Below are 20,755 nucleotides of genomic sequence, written 5' to 3'. Positions count from 1 at the left end.
CTACTCAGCTGTGTAGTTGATAGTTCAGTTGTTAAGTCATGTCTGACTCTTCATGACCCCATGGTCTATTCTATTATATGAGGTTTTCTTGGCAAAGCTATTGAAGTGGTTTGCCATATCTTCTCTAGTGGTTAAAGCAAACAGAGATAAAATGACTATCTAGGGTTACACAAATAGTTAATGTCTGAAGTGAGATTTGAACTCAGGTCTTCCTAACTCTGGGCCCAGTGCACTAGCCATACTCTGCCATCTAGCTGCCTCCTTAGCCATCCTTTGTAACATAGAATAATAATAGCTAAGCTAACATTTATATAGCTCCTTTATGTTTCAGACATTGTGCTAAGCACTTTATATTCTGCTGAGCACTTTATCTCATTTAATTCTCATAACCATCTTGGGAGATAGGTGCTGTTATTATCTTCATTTTATAGTTGAGGAAACGAATATAAACAGGTTAAGTGACTTGACTAAAGTCAAATTAATTCTGAAGCCAGATTTAACTCAGCCAGCTCTTCCTGACTGTAGGCCCAATTCTTTATCTACTTTGTCACTTAGCTACTTAAATAACAAAGGAGAAAAAAAGAAAAAATTGTTTAACAAAACTAATCAACACACCAACCAAATCTAAAATTATATTCAATAGGCGATATATTTTAAATTTTAAAATTTTATTTACCTACTACGGGAAGACCCTGTCTGAAACCTGACATTTTAATAATAATGAAGAATTAGTGTTGATTCAACCATACTGTCACATGATTTTCTTTTGTGACAGAAGTGATAAGAGTGTACCACATGATATTATAGTCAAAGAATAAATGGCATTTTCTTCTGTCTAAAGCTACCATTTTGGGATTCAAACTCACAATCTCAGCCTTAATTAATAAAGATTGTAACAGACCAAGTCAATTGATCTAGGTATGAATTATAAAATACTTCAGGTGCCTATTTTGATCCAGTGTTCTGTGGACCTGATTACCACTGAAAATAAAGAATTGTCATTGAAAATGATACTTTTGTTTTTGGAATCCTTGTTCTCCTTGTCCAGAGGGAGAAAAAAAACAACCTCTGTTAACCTGAGTTACATTGTAAATACTCTAAGGATACTGATTGAAAACTACTAGCTAGCTCCCTGGAGGGGTCAGCCAGAGTCAGAATAAATTAAAGTCCTTGGGGAAAAGTAAAGGAGGCAGACAAGCAAAATCCTGGATTCTAGAGTCCAGAGTCACCAGCCTGTCCTCTCTCCTCCTTGTCCTGCCGCCAAGTGCCTCTGGCCTCTCTCCGTCCTTCAAATCCTGGCCTATGATTATCTTAACACCAAACATTCAGCAAGCAACTACTGAAGAAGAGACATTCAAAAATATGCTAATAGAGTCATTGTCTTCCATCGAATAGGTAATTAGCCATAAGTGCTTGGTTGTCTGATTCAAGCTTACCTTTTTGGAATTTCAGCCCTTTACATCCATCTTTCCATACTTCTTAGTTTTTAAAAAATACATGTCAGATATCCTAATACAAGGAAAAAGATGGAAGAATTTACTCTCTGTAATAGAAAAAAATATTACTTAAATTATTATAATCCATAACTAAAAATATCCCTTTTAAAGGGAAGGAAATGTTGATCTCTCTTGAATAGAAGGTTCAGAACTTTCATGGTGGTCTAATGAAAACCCTTGGTATTTACCCTATGGCTACAGTTTGAATTAATAATTTGTTTGGTCATTCAGGATTTGGCATTTTAAGGTATTTTCCATAATTATAACAGGAATTATATAGAGAGGAATGGAAATGCATGTGGTGGGTATGAATAGAGTACAATACCTTATCAATAGTGATTTACAAGAAATAAATAAATATAACTAGAAAATGTATGATCAAAAAGGATAACAGATGGATAACATAAGTATTATATTTACATCATGAAATGTTAAAGAACTTAGAAGAAAGTCTAGCTCATAGTGAATAGGTCCTCTATGAAGAACTTATGGAAAGACTTGACCAAGAATTACATAGGATGTGTGAATATGTATATTAATTGTGATCTGTCATTTTAGGCAAAATATGTGCATTAAGATCACAGATTCTTTGAAGAATACATTTTTCTTTTTGTTTAGTGTAATCTAAACTTCTCCCTCTTTTGAGGAGGAAGTTAGCAGATAAACTTAAGAATTGAAGTCTTTTTACATCTTAATCATTACTAAGTTTTGTGTTAAACTAAAATGCTATTTCAATGTAAATGAACCTCTCTGAACTAAAGTAGGATCACTTGAAGCATTTCCAGATTGATAAGACTTACCAAATCTTGAATTCTAAAGACTTGATCTTTTATTGCCTCACCATAATAAGGAATTTGAGTGTATTCTCCCTCCCCTTGAGGGGATTTTCACAGTAAATAAAACCTCTTTTCCTTTGGTTTGTTCATTTAGTACTCAAAGTTCTCATTTTAAAATATCTGCATATGTATTGTACAACTTTTAGGTCCGTCCCAAATCTATTCATCTCCATTTGCATAGTAAGAAACAAGTATTCTTTTGAAGGTTTAGAGCATTAAAAATGTGTTTATTAATATTACACTGGTTAAAATTCATACAGATGTTAAGTTTAAAAAGTTATTACATTTTTAAGAGTAGATTGAAAATTTATGTTATTCATGTTTATATTACTATTGATAAATATCAAATCTTGTCATTATTGCATTCAGAGAATAAGCTTATGCTAGCATGAAATGATTTTTATTAAGAATATGATGCTAACTAAACTGTTTTTTTTATACCTTAGATACAAAAGGATCTGGAAGTAGTAGACGGCCAGATGTAAATCCATTCTTGGCACCACGTTCTGCAGCTGTACCTCTAATTACCCCAGCTGTGCATGGAGTTAGTGGAACTGGACATTTGCTTATGAAGCCCATTTCAGATGCTTTGCCTACATTTACACCTTTGCCAGTTTTACCTGATAACAGTGCTGGTGCTGTGCTCAAAGATCTCTTAAAGCAATAGATGATGCTGAAAGCTGAGTTAAGATATAGCACTTTAAAGAAGCCGTGAACACTTTTTGTAAATACCTTACCACAAGAGGCCTTTTGGAAAAAGTCATATACTTGTTTGCATTTTTTACTTATTTCTCTAAATTTGATTATGAAGTAGTGAATGCTTTTGGGAATTGCATATATCCCAAATTAAGTGCCCAATGCCCAGTATTTTTTTTTTTTCTTTGTTGACTCTGTAAGCTCATTTTTGGCTGATGGAAATTTGGTCTGTCATTTTCTACCGCAAAAGAAATGTATGGTGGATGTTAGAATGACCAATGATAATGTTTTGGGTTATTCCTTCTCTGGCCCAAGTTGTTTTTAGGGGAAAAAAAAATTTGTTAATAGCCAAAGTACAGGAATTTGGTGGAGTAATTCTAGACTTCTTTGTTTAGTGGAGAAATCAGAATCAAAGCATGTTCTAAGCTGTTCTAGAGCACTTAATTTAGGCATGCCTAATTTTTTTCCTTAAATAAATTATGAAGGATTTATTAAGCCAAGCCAAAGTGGAATGTGCTGCTTGATTCTGAGATTATTTCTAAGAGGATAGCCTATTACTGATATCAAATATGCAAAAAGAAATTATTTAAAATTGAAATTCTAAAGAGTCTGTCCAAATCAGAAATTTTCTGTATTTGGTTGTTACTGGTTTGTGATCATTAGCATTTTTTAAATGAGGCAGTTGGTGTCATGATTAGTTGTACTATAATTGTAGTTAATAAATAGATGGAGTATTGTAGTTAAGTAACTATATACAAATTAATTATGTAATGGTACATTTAGTTTCAAGATAGCATTTTTTTTTTCTGATTTGAGGGTTTTTGTGAGACACACTAAGAAAGTCAAGTTGTTTTTGACTGTGACATAATCTAGACCACCAGCACCAAGAGTTTGAAATTAGGGAAAGTGTATTTCTTTTAATTTTATACAAAACCTTCATAAAGAAATAAATGCTAACCTGGAATTTAATTACTTATATCAGGATGTTAATATTTGTATTAGAAGTTGAAGATGTACATTTAAAAACACATTTCTTGCCATTTTTGTAAATTTCCATGTGGATTTAAAATGTAAACATCTGTATAGAAATGAAAAGTTAAAAGATACTTATCCAAATATGTAAATAGGTATGGTTAATGCCAGAACTGAAGCTGGTTATTTATAAATTTTGCTATAATTAACTGTATACTTTGTACTTTGTGAGACAGACTGGAAGATTTTTAATTATATGTGGATAGGTAGAACTTACCTTTCTGGAAAATTGAATCCCTAGGACAATGCTGTCTCATATTCAGATATCATTTCATTTGTTTCATCACCTAACTAGTTTTATCCTCATTCCTTATTAAGTCTACATTAAAAAGGAAGTTGTCATTCAAGTTCTATATTAGAACTGTCACACTACTCTAATAGCTATATTCCATTGTTTCCCCTTGAAATTTTTCCTGTTATAAAGCATATTTAAAATACAAGATTGTATAGAATCTTCCAAAACAATAAATATAACAAGCTTTTTGGTTTTTTATTATTTAAGTGAAGATTAAAAGATTCAGTTGTTCAACTTTTTGCAGTGAACTGATCGTAATTCCATTCTTTTGTGTAAAATTTGTTCAGGGTTTTTTTCTTGTTGATATTTAAGAAATTTATTTTTTTTGGATATTTTAGAAATTGAAACGAGTTTTGTGAAAATTGAAGCCATTACTCAGTTAAAGTAACTTTTCCATTCATCACTCGTATTTCTTTTCTAGCCTGAAAATATTTTAAAGATTATAAATAATAATAAAAGAACTCTTACAATTTTTGAAATTTGCCACTTGGAAATTCATTACATATCTTGAAATATATACCAAAGAAGCAAAACTTTTTTTTTTTGGTAGGGGAGTCTCACAGTAGTGTGAATTTCTTTCTGGTTTTGTTTCATAAATAACACCTTGTGGTAATACTTTGAGTCAATGAAAATGTTTCCTACTATTGTTGAAGCATCATTTCTTTAGAATAATAGAAAAACAATTCCTAAATATTTAAAGAATATTTACAATACATACATTTTTATTTGGTGGGGGGGAGGAAGAAGTGGAGTATACAGAAATGCTATTTCATTTTCTACCACAAAAGAAATGTATGGTGGATGTTAGAATGACCAATGATAATGTTTTGGGTTATTCCTTCTCTGGCCCAAGTTTTAGGTTTTTTTTTTTCCTGTGGCTTAAAATAAATATAAAAGTAGTTATGTAATTGTGCACTGACTACTTAGTTACCATAATAAAGTATAGTTTTAAATAATTAACATTTGAATGACAATTGTCTCTAAAATTGTACTCTGTATGATTTAGATATGCATTATTGCTACTAAATTCCTATTGTTGGTGTTTACAGTTGAAACCTTTAATGGCAGTGTCATTTTATTCTGACACCCGGGCTTTTCTTCTGAAAATTTAATATTGAATGAATGAGTGAGTGAATGAATAAAAATAAAAAATAATATTTAAGTGCTTACTATATGTCTGGCATGATGCCAATGTACATTATTTCAGAAGTAAATCATTTTATCTGAAGGGATGGGATACATTTTAAAGTTAGCACTTAAACATTGCTGAGCCTAGAAGTGATTTCACTGGTTTCTTATATTTAAACTTTGTGGCTGAATTATCATTTAAAAGTCACAATTTTTCACAACATTCCTAATTGTTTAACCACTACACTACAATTTAAAATTTGACCAAATACAAAATATAATCATGTACCATCTCACTATTTGATTTCTGCTTGCTTCTATAATAGGTAAAAAGAATTTGATTGAAAAAGAAATTGAAGAGGGAGGGAATGGTTTCATTGGAAACTATTTAAAATCTCTGCATTTTTCATTTTCATTTTCTTTTCTAAACAGAGAAATACCTTCTATTTGGAGAAATGATGGTTAAAACTGTTACCAAATGAATAAGAAAAAAAGCCTGTGTTTGGGAACAGTAATCAGAACTATTTAAAAAAAAAAAAAACTTTTGAATTGTATTTTTCAAAAGTAATCCATTCCCCCCCCATATATTCATTTAAGAGATCTTCCACTTACCAAAACTATTTTAGAAGATTGCATAAATAACACACTGAAGCATGTTCCTGTGGCAGAAGGGAGAGAAGAGTACTTTTAATTTTCTGACACTTGTGCACATTTGTTCTCCTGCAAGATAAAATTTTCAAAGTTTCCTTTACATAATAATATTGAATATTTAATTTTTAGATTTTAGAGAAATAATTTTTTTGAAAGCTTGAAATTTATAGCATACAGCCTTCAGATCACTTTGTGCTTTATTAAGCTACAGGCTAACGTATTTCTGAACTTTTTGGGAGCATTGCGAGTCTTTAAAAGCTCTAAACAAAGATGATATATGTAAGTTGGCAATGTATAACACAACAAAAAAAAATTAGCAAGCAGCTGCTGGCATTTTCTTTAAGAGGGAGAAAAATGACTTACACATGTTGTTTACAACAGCAACGAGTGAACTACTGCACCCAACTTCCACAAGTTTATAGTTGAAAACCAGATATTTCTAGTTATATTGTGCAATGTAAACTTTGGAAATGTAAGTATAAAAGTTTTTTTGCTTTTAGTTTCAACAAATCAAGATGATAAGAGTATAAGAGATGATGATGAAGGGATCCAGATACTATGGATTTTGAATTATTTTTCCCACTGCCTGATAATAGGCCAGTTGTTAGGTTCTTTATTCTTTGAGGTCATAAATCAGTTTGACTTTTATTATTATTTTTTTAAAAATTTGGTTAGTGTGAACTCTTTGCAATAATAAAAAAGAGTAAATTAACTACTGGATCCAGAGAACTATCTTTTTAAGTATTGGGAGGAAAAGGTAGACTTTGGCCTTAAGTGGTTAATAGTAAATGAGGACATAAAACAACTGTTATATATGTAATTATAATAAACAATATTTAAGATAAATGCATTAGAAGGTAACAAATTGAATTGTAATTTTAAAATCCAAGAGGTAAGGTAACATGAATGAGGAGGCATGGAATTTAGCAGGAAATGATTGGGAGGGAGAGAACAATTGAGTTCTGATTTGCATATGTTCAGGCTATATATGGTGGGAAAAGAATAATTGAGTGGAATTGAGTAAAAGAAGATTAAAGTTCTAATCTGTATGATAGTGATAGAATATGGAAGTCCCTGAATGCTAGGTAGAGTTTGAACTTTGCTCAGTGGATGACAGGGAACCCCTGATTTTTGTACCCAAAGAATAGCACTAGATCCATTCATAACAGAAATTCTATTGATAGCAGCTTCAAGATAGATTGGAAGGTTAAATAGAGTGGAGTTGGAGTTTAGGGTGTTTAAAGAGAATATCAATGTTTTGAAATCCCCTAGAATCAAGGGCAAGAGTATGGGAGGAGAGAAAGATTGTGAACTAGATACTAAATTCATTTGGGGAAAGCAGGAGAGTATTTTGGAGATTGGTAGATAATAGCTGCCAGAAATTTGATTGGGTGATAGGGATATACTGAACCTCAAGGGTGGAGAAATTATTGAATGATGGTGATAGAAAGAAAATCTCGAAGTGGTAAAAGGGAGCAAGGAGTATTCTAATTGCCCTATCTTAACCAGTGAATTGAATGAAATTGTAGCCAGTGCTGGAAAAGGGAACCAAGGAAATTGTTTCATAGAAGGGAGCCAGATCTCAAGGAGAACCAGAAAATCGTAAAACTGAGAAATGGAGATTTAAGATGAAAACAAATGTGTTGGAGTAGACATTCCAGAGAAAACCGAGGAAGGGGTTGATAACTTTGGAGTGGGACATTGGAGAGAGTGGATTGAAGAGGATGAAAATAAGGTTTTTTTTTGGGGGGGGGGTGAGAAATAGGGTTTGAATAATGACGAATGGGAGTTCCAAATCAATGGAATGGGTAAGATAACTGGGGAACTTGTAAATCATTAAGGGGTGATTTTAGATATTTTCATGTCCCTAAAGCTTTGGCTTTACAGTGGAGTCCTTTCAGAGCCATAGGCAGTTTAGGGAAGGGGACATAACATGGAACTATCACAAGCATTAATAATGTACATCAAAATGAAAAACTATGCACTTTAAAAAAAAAAATTAGTTAATATCCCCCCCAAAAAAAAACCCAAATAAGAAATAATGAAAATTAGTAGAGAACCAAACCGGAAATCTAAAAAGATTATAGAAATGATGAGTAAAACCTAGTTCTTAAAACAAAACAAAACAAAAAAACACAGCCTAACAAAATTGCTAAATCTGTTATAAAAACAAGAGGGCAGAAAAGTAAATCAACATGATAGTAAATGAATAAGGGATATCACAACAAACCCAAAGAAATAAAAAGGATTCCCAGAACCCCCTATGCAAAATCAAATGAGAAAACTCAGAATGCAAATGAGTAATACCTTTAAAAATATAAAGTACCTAAGTAACAGAAGACCAAATAGAGATTTTCACCAGTCCAATCTCAGAAAAAAAGAAATAAAACGAGTAAGAAAGGGATTGTGAAAGGAGAATGGTCCTGGTAGATTCACAGGATAATTTAAACTTCTAAAGTATAGTTTGTTTTAATGTACAAATTATTTTCAAAACTCAAGAAATTGCTTTATCAAATTTTTTGAGACATTATTCCATATAATGACATTACATTCCATATAAAGGATATGTATAGCAAACAAAATCTATAGATCAGTGAATATTAATCACTGAATATTCAAAATATTGAGAATAAAAACATTCAATTATTGTTCTGTAAGAACTGACCAACAGAATGATTTCAGAAAGGCCTGGAGAGACTTACATGATCTGATGCTGAGTGAAATGAGCAGGACCAGGAGATCCTTGTATACTTCAACAACAATATTATATGACGATCAATTCTGATGGATGAGGCCATCTTCAACAATGAGATGAACCAAATCAGTTCTAATTGAGCAGTAATGAACTGAACCAGCTACACCCAGGGAAAGAACTCTGGGAGATGACTATGAACCACTACATGGAATTCCCAGTCCCTCTGTTTTTGTCCACCTGCATTTTTGATTTCCTTCACAGGCTCATTGTACACTATTTCAAAGTCTGATTCTTTTTTTTTTTTTTTTTTTTGCAGCAAAACAACTGTTTAGACATGTATCTATCTATCTATCTATCTATCTATCTATCTATCTAGTATTTAATTTGTACTTTTAACATATTTAACATGCATTAGTCAACCTGCCATCTTGGGGGGGGGGGAGGAAAAATTAGAACAAAAGGTTTGGCGATTACCCATGCTTATATCTGGCAAATAAAAACTATTAAAAAAAAAACATTAAAAACCATGTGATTATCTCAATTGATAGAGAAAAAGCCTTTGATAAAGTACAATATTAATTTCATTTTATAAATCCTACAAAATATAGGCATGGAGAGAGCTTTTATTAATATCAGAAAATAAGTCAAAAACCAAAAGAAAACACATAAGTGGGGATCCATTAGCAAGCATTCTCAGTCTTCCTGCTATTATTTGATGTAATTTTGGAAATAAGAGAAGTTAAAGGTGAAAAGATATATAGGCAAAATGGTTATAAAACTATTCCAATTTGCCAATGACATTATAGTTTACTTAAAAATTCTAGGAGAATGGTAAAAACATTAGCTTTAAAGTTTCTGGCTGCAAAAATATTTTTTATATAATATCAAAATGAAACTAGTAATAGAATGGGAAATACCATTCAAAATAACTATAAAAGCATAAAACACATGAGCTCTGTAGGAATACAAGCAAATCCTTTCACCCAAGCAGTTAACCTAATTTTCCTTCTATTTATCACTTTCTAGATCTTTCCTCATCACCTGGCAATTTCATTGGAGCTGTTTGCACTGGACACTGTCCTGTTGGTTTAAAAAGCTTGCATTCTCCCCAATTGTAATCCCTTTCTGCTATCTGATTGCTTTTCTGTTGGTTGATCATTTCATCCCTTTCTGATTGCTTTTTGGCTAATAGAACACAGCAGAGTCCTGAACTTTTAAAGACTCTCTGGGTGTAACCTCGGCTGCCATCATGCCCCACCTGTCTTTTCTATGATATCTTTGAGCTGGGCTATGCCTCTCATTTCCCTGGGTCAGTCTATATTCTGAGGCCCAGTGGAAGCCATTGTGGCATTTTGGACATAGGGTTTTGGGTTTTATTCTCTCACCCTGTCCTCTCTATCTCCATATCTACATTGAGCTCTAAGATGTCCTAGTTTTCCACACTGAAAACATCGATGAGTTTTTCTAGAAGTCTCTTGCCAAGAGGGACCTGTCTTCCCATGTTCATGATAGTCTGGGTATTATAAGCATTTGTGCCCACTGTGGCACAGTGTCTTATGATCTCCTCTAAAGGACCATTTTTGTGGAGTCCTCATATAATTCTTCTGCAAACCTCATTAGCATTTTCCTCAGCCAGATTTCTGGTCATTATTTCTGTAGCTGCACTTTCTCCAATAGTTTTTGTGACAGCTGTTTGCAGATGTCCCACAAAATCTGCAAAGGGTTCATTGGGACCTTACTCTATTTTTGTGAAAGCTTCCCCTTGATCTTTTTGTCTGGGGAGGGAACCCCAAGCTTTTCTTACAGCAGTGGTGATCTGTTCATAAGGTGTTGTGGGGTAATTAATCTATTCTGAATTCTCTCCATACTGACCTTCACTTGCTAGTTGGTCAAAAGTGATTTGTACATTAATTCCTGTTTGCCTATGCATCTGGCTTGAATCCTACATAATTCATGATACTCTGAAAGTTTTGTCCATATCCTAAACATGTCCTTGCTATGGATTTTCAATCACTGGGGGTTAGGATTTCATTAGTCAAGTTATCTAGTAATATCTTCACATAAGAGAATGTTGCCCCATAAAGAGTGCAATCTTTTTTCAAATCCTTAATTTTTTCCAGATCAGAAGGAGTGTATTTTCTCCTTTTTTGACCTGAAAGGTCACCCTCTTCAATTACAGGGTGTGCAGAAGTGCCACACTCAGAATTGTACTTAACTCCATTCTTATCTGATTCTTCATCCTTTTCACCTAGTTTAGTTGGTACCTCCCCCTCCTGCTCTTTCTTCTTTTTCCTTATTCTAATACTTATATAATTTCTTAAAGCCAGTTGTATTAAATTATATGTATTAAGTGTGTCTTTGGAAATTGAATCAGGTCCATTATCATTATAGAATTAACAAAGTTGCTCTCCTACTAATTTCCACTCCTCTAGATCCAATTCTTTTTCCATAGAGAACCAACGAGATATATACTGTACAGTTTCTTAAAGTTCAGTGATCTGCTCCCAAATTGTAATCAAACCTTGGCTTTTCATAAGTCTGACAATGCTCTCTATACTTGAAGAGAAATGGAAGGCTGTTTTCTAAATATCTGTCTCATTTCAGCTGAAATATTATTTTAGCCCTTAATAAAGTTTTCTTATTGTACTCACCCTAATTTCTGGGTCGAGGATACTTTTCCACTGAAATCAGGACTGTGTCTGCCCCATGTTGGGTGCCAAAATATAATGTTTTCTAAAATATAAAGTTCTCTGGGAGCAGGTTTCTTGGAGAGCTTCTGGGAGCAGCCTTAGTTTCAGTTCAGTTCAATAATCACCTCAAATGCAGCCAGGAGTTAAAGTCCAGATCCTTTATTGAGGAGATACTCATCAATTGGGGAATGGCTGAACAAGTTTTGGTATATGATTTTGATGGAATATTACTATATCATAAGAAATGACAAACTTGATGACCTTAGAAAAACATGGATAATATGCACAAAATAATGAAGAATGAAATGAGCAGAACCAAGAGAACACTGATTAACATTCACAATTTTAAGAACAATTTTAAGCAAATTTTGAGCAAACTTTGACTATTATAAATGCCCAAATTAACTACAAACTACAAAGGACATATGAATATTCTATTTCCATGCAGAGAAAGAATTGATAAATAGAAATTTGTATGGAATAATTTTATATGTATTCATATCTGTGTCCAGTAGTAGCCATCATGGGGCAAGAGGTGGGAAAAAGAAAAAAGAGGGAAAAAAAGAAATTTACATGATACTTTATTATATATTTAAAAGGAAAGCAAGCTGCATATAATAGATTTGCAGTTTCATGTGCAATCGTTTTTCAAAAAAAATTACATGTTATAGAAATGCTTGTTTTATTCTATAAATTTAAACTTTTTTTTTAAAAGGAGAGAGCACAACTTATTGATCCATTCATATGCATATCCCTAGAAGACATGGAATTTTTTTTTTTAGTTTTGTGTCCTATCCATACAAAATCTTTATACAAGGCATCTAACATATGAATAAGAATCAGGAGCATACTGGATAAGGGTATTAGTAGGGAATTGGCATTTTCTTAAAAGCAATATTCAACAATGGATCACATCTATGTCATTTTACAATACCCTAAAAAATGTAGAGAATATCAGACCCATTATATTTTATCATTTGCTGGTTATGAAAAAGCATTTGGCTCAGAAGAGCAAAATGTCATTTTATAGGCTCTTTTCCTTTAAAATGTTTTTCCTTTTAATTTTGAATCTAGCAATCATTAATAAATGCAAATATTTTAATACACAAAGAAAAAGAAATTATATAGTTTAGAATTATTAGAATTTATTATAGAATTTAGAAAAATTTCTTTGGCATTGTCTATACAATTTTCCTGAAGTCTCTTCTCTTGGCTTTAGAGATATTGTTTTACTGATTTTCCTCCTACTAGATCCTTCCTACGATGTGTGGATTGTATAAGAAACTGACTTCTCATGTATTATTCATTTCATATATATGTGTATGATTACAAGTAAGTTGTATTTACATATATATATATGCTACATATTACATTTATATGTATATATAAAATTTAACAAAGTAGGAACAAATTTACTTTGTAATTTTCTGCCCTTTTTTTGTCTTATTGATACTTTTAGCATTTCTATTACTACCCACTTCTTCTACCTTCAAAGCAATCCTCTCATAACAAAAATGTATAAGTAAACAAAACAAATTAGTAATTTAACACATCTGAGATTGATATTATATTTCATTCTGTACCTTTAATCTCCTCTGCCAAGATGTTGGTTGTTCATTAGCATTCTTCTGAACTCAAAATCTATCACACATTTTATCAGAGTTCTGAATTGCTTCAAATTCCTTCCTGAATTTGTAATAATTTTTTGATAATAATTGATGTTTTCTTTGATATACTCATTAATTCTGCCTTAGTTCCTGAACTGGTTGTTTGCACTAAGGCTCCAGTCTCAGCTCCAGTCTGACCATGAGTCACTTTTTTGTTGTGCTGACCTTCATCTCCCAAGATGATACTCCCCTGAATCTTGAGATCCCAAAATCTGAGTGTTCAGGGACCACTTTGATCTCTCAGCACAGAGTGTTAGGGAGCTCAGAGTCCCTGTGTCTGGAATGTCCAGGTATGAGTGCTATGGTACTACAATAGTTGGTTGGAGCCCTGTGAACCACACTAGTCTTATTGCTGCTGCTCCCTATGGCTTCCAAGATCTGCACCGAGGACCTTCTTTTCAATAATTTTGGGATTTTCTTAGGATAGTTTTCTCCTCTTGCTGCCTCTGGACACCAAACTTTCTAGGCTACATATTTCTTATCTTATCACACTGACTCTTGCTTTTCTAGAGGGGTCCTGTTCTTAGAGCCATGGTGCTTCTCACTGATTTTTTTTTCTTTTTTTTTTTTTTGCCATTCTAGAGCAGAATAAGTCACTGTGGTTTCTCATTAGATTTTTAAAATCATTATTCCATCTGTGTGAACTTTAGGGCTTTGCCGAAATAGGGAAAAGGGAAACTGGGTGGTCTGCCTCCTATTTGGCAGCCATCTTTACAGGAAGTCTGTAGATCTTTTTTGGAAAATTAAGAAAAAAAATGTAAGTGTTTGCACATCAAAAGCCAAAATAGCTAAACTAATGTGAATATTTTGGCAGCTTTTTCAATTTAACATTGCATTCTTTCCTCTCTCAAGATGCAAACGCATCTTTTGGTAATTGAGATAGGATTAAATCATAAGAGTACAACTAAACAGATGGTTTACTAATACTTAAAAAAGGAAGAGGATTGCTAAGAGTCTTAGGGGTCATGTAGAAATAACACTTAACAAGGTAACCTCACTTCTTTTTTGATAGCATAACTAGATTGGTTATTCTTATTGTTCAGTTGTTTCAGTTATGTCCATCTCTTTGTGATCCCACTTGGGATTTTCTTGGCAAAGACACTGAAGTGGTTTGCCACTTCCTTCCCTCCCTCATTTTTCAGATGAGGAAAGTGAGACAGAGTTAAATCCTTGCCTAGGGTCACACAGCTTGTAATTCTGAAGCCAAATTTGAATTCAGGCTTTCCTAAATCCAGAGCTAACACTCTATTGTGCCAATTAGCCATTCTAACTAGGCTGGTAGATTCGCTCATTTGAATATAAATTCCTCTGGTGTATGGGATTATTAACTTTTGTTTTTGTGTTCCCAGTGTAGGTACTTATCAAATGCTTATTGAGTAATTGAATCCTGTACACAAAACATTTTTCATTTCAGCAAAACAGAGAAATGTGGGCTGGATCAGAGATGTCAAACTCAATGCTGCCTGTATAACTCCTTAGCATGGCCTGAACCAGATTAAAACATAATTGAGAAATGTTTTACTAAATAAATAAAAATATAATACAACATAGCTAATGTTAATTTTTTACTTTCCAAGTTAACATGCAACCTACAAGAATACTACTGATATTTGAATTATAGATTCTTGGTATTGGGGTGGTTATGGTAGTCTAGTTTATGCCTGAATAGAAATGTCCTTTAAAACAATGAGCCATTCAGACTTTATTTAAACAATTTAAACAATGATAGAAAACTTGCCTTTTGAAAAATCTCATTATACTTTTAGGTAGCTCTGATTGTTAGAATTTTTTTCTTTCTGTGAAAATGTGTCTTTTTGTTTTTTTCCCCCCAATTCTGTTGCTGCTAACTCTATTTTCTGGATGTTAAGCAAGACAAAGCTAATTCTATCTATTAAGATAGCTTAATATAATACAGTGGCACTAGATGAAGTCAGGAGAGAAATGGATTTGAAATCTAGCTATTGGATAAGTTACCCAAAGTGGGTAATTCTTAATACTTTCTTAACCTTTTCCTAGTACTCTGCTGCTATTCCTACAGAAGAATAAAGGGTCCATATAGGATTGAGGGTGACTTGGGATGACTTTCTGGCTTCATGGATTTCAGGGAGAAAAAAAGAAATTCATTACCAGGTGGCCAGCTTAATTAATAGTGATGTACCTCTCTGATTAGCTAGACTGTTCCTGGAAAACATATTCCAGTGGTATATTATTGTGACGACTTTGTTAGCACCCTGGATATCTCTGAATCAGCAGGAGTCAGGACAGGCAAAAAGCGAAGGGGATTGATGCAGCATCTCTGCAACCTCACCTCTTCACCTTTTGCCCAGACTGAGTCTGGCTACTCTCACTCCACCTCCTAGTCCCTTCCACAATTCTTTATATATACCAAATGATTGGGCTAGCACAGGATAGTGGGAAAGGCCATTTTCCAAGCATATTCTTGTAGAGTATTGTCCAATTGGTAATTAGCCTCAAGTGCTCGATTGTCCAACCTCAGTGCATTGACTCAAGAGTTTCAGCCCTTCACATATTATCACAAATAAATAGATTTTAGGAGGATTCTAATTAACATAATTAATTAACATAGAGGAAATCAGGAAAAATCTCTTGAAGGTCTTGACATTTTAGCTGAACCTTAATAGAAATTAGGAGTTTTTAGAGGAATAACTTAGGAAGAGGGCATGCTAGCCAAAAGCAAGAGATAAGAGATCATATAAGGAACAGTTTGACTGGATTGTTATCTCCCTTTCCATCAACTGAGCCCCTTATGGCACAGCTTCCTCTGGATTTAATTCCAGCCAAAAAAAGTCTTTCTAAAAATGTAGTTTCCAGAAATTAACATGATCCTCTAGATATGGTTTATCAAGGAAGAATAGAGCTAGGCGCTCTACTTCAATCATTTAAATATAAGATTGCATTAGCTTACATGGTTTCCTCTTTATTTACTCATGTCGCATTGTCTGCCAACTCTAACCCTCTGGGTATTTCTAGATCACGACATGATATTTAGTCATGTTTTACTCATTTTATTCTCATGAATTTGATATTTTGAATCGATTGTTGAATTTGAAGATATCATTAGATGTAGACCTTTATTAAAACCTATCAAGATCTTTTAAGATCCAAATTGTCATGTTAGTTATTACTCCCACTTTCTTACTGTAAGAAAATTGGAAAAGCAATATTATAGTAACAATGTTGATCTGAGCAAGGCCCCAGACAAAGAATTTCATATTATTCTACTAGAGATCTTCTTTCAGGTGACACTGATCAATTTTGAAGTCTGTTAGTGTAGTCATTTTTGAATCTACCTATTATAATCCAGTCATACGCCTATAAGACTAATTGTGAATTTTTGTCAAATGCCTTGTTGAGATTCAAGTATATTTTGTCTGTCCCATTTTCTTTATTTACCATTCTTGACTTACTACCTAAGTTATTTCATCAGAAAAGAAAATTTGAAGGCCAGACTTCATCTAGAAGACTGTGTTCAATTCTGGAAATTGTAGAGGGATGGAACTCTGAAAAGATATACTTGAATTCAGAACAGCAGAGTACTTAAGGCTAAGTACCTACTCAATGTGAGATAATGGTTCTATGTACATATGTTTAGATGAGATGGTGATGTGATGAATCTCTTCATGATTGATGGTTGCTGATATAACTTATTTGCATGAAATTCATAGTGGCTTATAGTGATTGCAATTTTCTTTCCCAAAGGCTCATAAACGACCCTTTTATTTAGAGCTTGAAGGAAACATATTATGTAGTGCAACTCCATATTTTATTGATGAGGAAACTGAAACAAAGAAAAGAAAGTAAATTGTTTAAAGTAGCACCAGTTAGGAGCCTGAGTGGATCACCACAATTCTTTTGAATTCAATTTGAGTGCTTTTTCTACTAATCTCTTTGGAAGAGAAGCAAAATTTACTGGTCTATAATTTAAAGAGATGATCACTCTCCCCTTTTTGAAGGTGATAATATGTTTAGATGGAATCATAGCTGATTGAGTAATGATATTGGTAAAAAATGTTGAATAATGGATTATTATTAACTTAAAAGAAGGCCTGTAGTGATGATCCTGCAGGTCTCTATTGTCAAAGATTTGCAAGAAAAATCAGAAGTCAGTCAATAAATTTATAGATGACACAAATTGGTTTGTTGGACAGGACAGCTAATATGGAAGAATCAGAATTCAAGAAAATACCATCAAGCTAAAATGATATTGATTGTTGTTAACTTTTGTTAAAAGTCCAGCTTCTTGGTTAAAACAAAGTAAGTGCACAAGTACAGGATGGGGGCAGTCCTGCTTAACAAAGCACAATTCAAGTGAAAAGACCTGGGTGTTTTGGTTTACTGTAAGTTCAGTGTGAGCCAAGACTATTATGTGGCAATAAAAAAGTGAACTAAATCTTAGGTTATATTACTCATTAGGTTCAGTCTCACTAGGCTTAGCACTGATCAGACCACAAAGTCAGTCCTGTGATAAATTCTGAACACAGTATTTTAGTAGCATGAGTGTGTCCAGAAGAAGGTGACCACAATGGTGAGGACTTTGAAACTGTCATGTTAAGAACAGTTGAAAAAACTGAATATAGTTAACAAGGAGAAGAAAAGATTTAGGGGAAGCATGATGACTAACTTCCAATATTTGAAGACCTTCATGTGGAGGAGGGAATAGGTCATTTCTAAGAAATAATCCAGTCTAATTTCATTCCATAAAATGAGGCATACAGTAAATAGTAGAGCTATGATTTGAACCCCCATCCTCTAACTACAAATTTAACTCCATTCCATCACAGTCTAGCTTTGATCTCTGTTATGGCAAGGAATCATGTTCTACTGGAAAGAATACTCAGATGGGGGCGAGGGAAATCAAAAGATTTTGGTCCAAATTCTGATTTTGCCATTTAGCAGTTGTGCGATTATGGGCAAATAATTTAACCTTTCTGAGCTTCAGTTCTTCCTTTGTAAAATGGAGATGGTAATTCTCAGAAGCTTTTAGGTCAAGGGAAAACAAATTTTTAAAAAATTTTAATAAAGGCATTTGATAGAGTCTCATATGATTTTGTGGCTAAGAACAATATGTAAGCTTTAGATTTATTATATACATCATAAGACCAAATGAGGTAAAGAATATTAATGCACTTTGTAAACATTTCTTTTAGTTGTTTTTCAGTCATTGTAGTTGTGTCTGACTTTTCTGACCTAATTTGGAATTTTATTGGCAAAGAGATTGAAATAGTTTGCCATTTTCTTTTCCAGATGAAGAACTGAGGTAGACAGGCTAAGTGACTTGTCCAAGGTCACAAAGCTAGTAAGTATCTGATGCTGGATTTGAACTCAGGTCTTGACTCTAGACCCAGTGTTTTAAGAACAGTTGAAAAAACTGAACATGGTTAACAAGGAGAAGAAAAGATGTAGGGGAAACATGATGATTAACTTCCAATATTTGAAAACCTTCACGTGGAGGAGGGAATAGGTGTCATTTCTAAGAAATAATCCAGTCTAATTTCATTCCATAAAATATATATATGTACATATATATTTATAATGATTTTATATAATAGAACTAAAGTTTATAGATAGAAGTTATAGGGTCAGACCATGGCCAGACTGCATCTAGAAGACTATGTTCAGTTCTGGAAACTGTAGAGCAACTCAGAAAAGATGTACTTGAATCCAGAACAGCACAGTACTTAAGGCTAAGTACCTACTCAATGTGAGATAATGGTTCTATATACATATGTTTAGATGAGATGGTGATGTGATAATTTTCCTCCCAGACTGTTGCTGAATGTGTTGTAGAGAGGTCATCATAGGGAAGGATTGGAGGAGGGAGGGAAAGAATCAGAGTCTCTCTGCCCAGCCACTCAGGAGGGAAGACCCCAGGCTCCAGACTCCAGAGTCCAGGATCCATCTTTGATGAGCCTCCTGGCAGCTTGCCTGCCTCCTTCACTTCTCCTCCTAAAGACCAAGGACTTTGACTGATCCTGACTCTGACTGATCCTGAGGCCCTTCAGAGAGCTAGCCCAGATATTACAGGAAACCACATTATGTACATTTTCAGCTGGAATTATACACAGAAGAATAGATACCATAAAGAAATTAGATGAAGAAAATGGAGTCAGTCTAGGCAAATTGTTCCTTGTAAATGTTCTACTTCTTGACTCCATATCTTTGCCTGACAAATTTCAAGAAAACTTCCATGGTGTTATAAAAAGATCACTTGTCTAGAAAGAAAAAGACATGATTACATGGGCAAATTAGTCTCTCAAATCTTCCATTTACTCATTTGTATAATATCTTCTAAGCCTACTTCTCAGATTGTGAAAAAATCTATTTAATTGCTAGTTTTTGCTAATAATAATAATAATCAGAGTTGTCTGTCAATTGAATGAAAGAATTAATGAAAAAAAAAAAAAACAATTATTAAGCCAAACTGTGCCAAGTACTAGAGATAAAAACACAAAATTTAAGATACTTCTTCTTGCCTTCAAGGAGCTTAGTCACAAATAAAGGGAAAGGTTACATATATTGTAGATCAAAGCTTCTTAGAACCCCATAGAATCATGTAATTGAATATGAGTCATAAAACTTTGGCAACAGTAAAAGATATCAAATATCTGCCAAGATTTAATTCTTTATGTAAAAATAAATAAGAACATCCATTCTCATTATTATGCAAATTTGCTTTCATCTTTAATAAATGGTAAAATCATAGGTATACCAAAGAATTGTTTTAAGATAAATTTCTTTATGATATATCATCAGTAAATGTTTGGTTTGTATGCCTATTTTATATACCTATATATGCCACATGAAAACTTCTTGGGCAAAAAAGGATCATCGGTGGAAAAAATTTAAGAAGGCTTGCTGTAGATAAGTTAGTGTTCAGTGATGAGTATTTTGGCTTGGAAAGGCATGGAGTTGGTAAATGGGCCCTTAGGGGAAATAATTGGCACAAACTTTCCAGGAGCAATTACAGAGTTGATTTGATCATGATTTAAGAACTAGAAGAGAGGAAGTAAGCAGAGGGGAGGTGATCTGAACAAAGCATTTGTTGATAAGATGTCTGGGAGTAAAGGGAAGCATGGCTGGAGCTATACTGGTCTCTACATCTCACTCAGTGGGGATGTAGAAGGAAACTGAGGCAAATACCATCAGGGCTGTGAAGGTAATTGAGTGCCTTATAAAGCAGTGGGTTTTCTGCCACTGGTATTGTCCAAGCAGAGGAGGAATCACAGCTAACTATCTTACTAGTTCTGGAGTCAGAAAACTTCAGTTTAAATTCTGGCTCTTTCACTTGTGTGACCATGAGCACACAATATTCTCTGGGCATTAGTTCCTTACCTGTAACATGTGGGGTTTGTAGTAAATAAGACTTTTAAGATTCCTTCCATGATCCCACAATACTATTACAGAGAAGATTTCTTGAATGGGTTAAATGTTGGATTAGGCGAATATGATCCGATTGTTTAAAGGACCTGATTCTAAATGAAATGATTACTAGGCTAGGTTTGCTATTAAAGCTGTTATTTCACTCTTGGGGTGTATTTCCTCTATAAA

General features: G+C 33.5%; 1 protein-coding gene across 3 annotated transcripts in view; it reads left to right on the top strand.

The window, feature by feature from the left end:
- TRIP11 (thyroid hormone receptor interactor 11) overlaps nt 1-4,837 on the top strand; it is a 97,011-nt gene extending 92,174 nt beyond the window's left edge. For all 3 annotated transcript variants that reach the window (XM_074289637.1, XM_074289638.1, XM_074289639.1), the window contains one exon: nt 2,779-4,837. In XM_074289637.1, the coding sequence (XP_074145738.1) occupies nt 2,779-2,999 (221 nt within the window). In that variant the 3' untranslated portion in view covers nt 3,000-4,837. The remainder of the gene's footprint in view (nt 1-2,778) is intronic.
- The last annotated feature ends 15,918 nt before the right edge of the window (nt 4,838-20,755 follow it).

The sequence above is a fragment of the Sminthopsis crassicaudata genome, chromosome 2 (assembly GCF_048593235.1).
Source record: "Sminthopsis crassicaudata isolate SCR6 chromosome 2, ASM4859323v1, whole genome shotgun sequence".
NCBI lineage: Eukaryota > Metazoa > Chordata > Mammalia > Dasyuromorphia > Dasyuridae > Sminthopsis > Sminthopsis crassicaudata.
The sequence above is the reverse complement of the archived record's forward strand: the minus strand, read 5'-3'. Positions and strand labels throughout refer to the sequence as shown.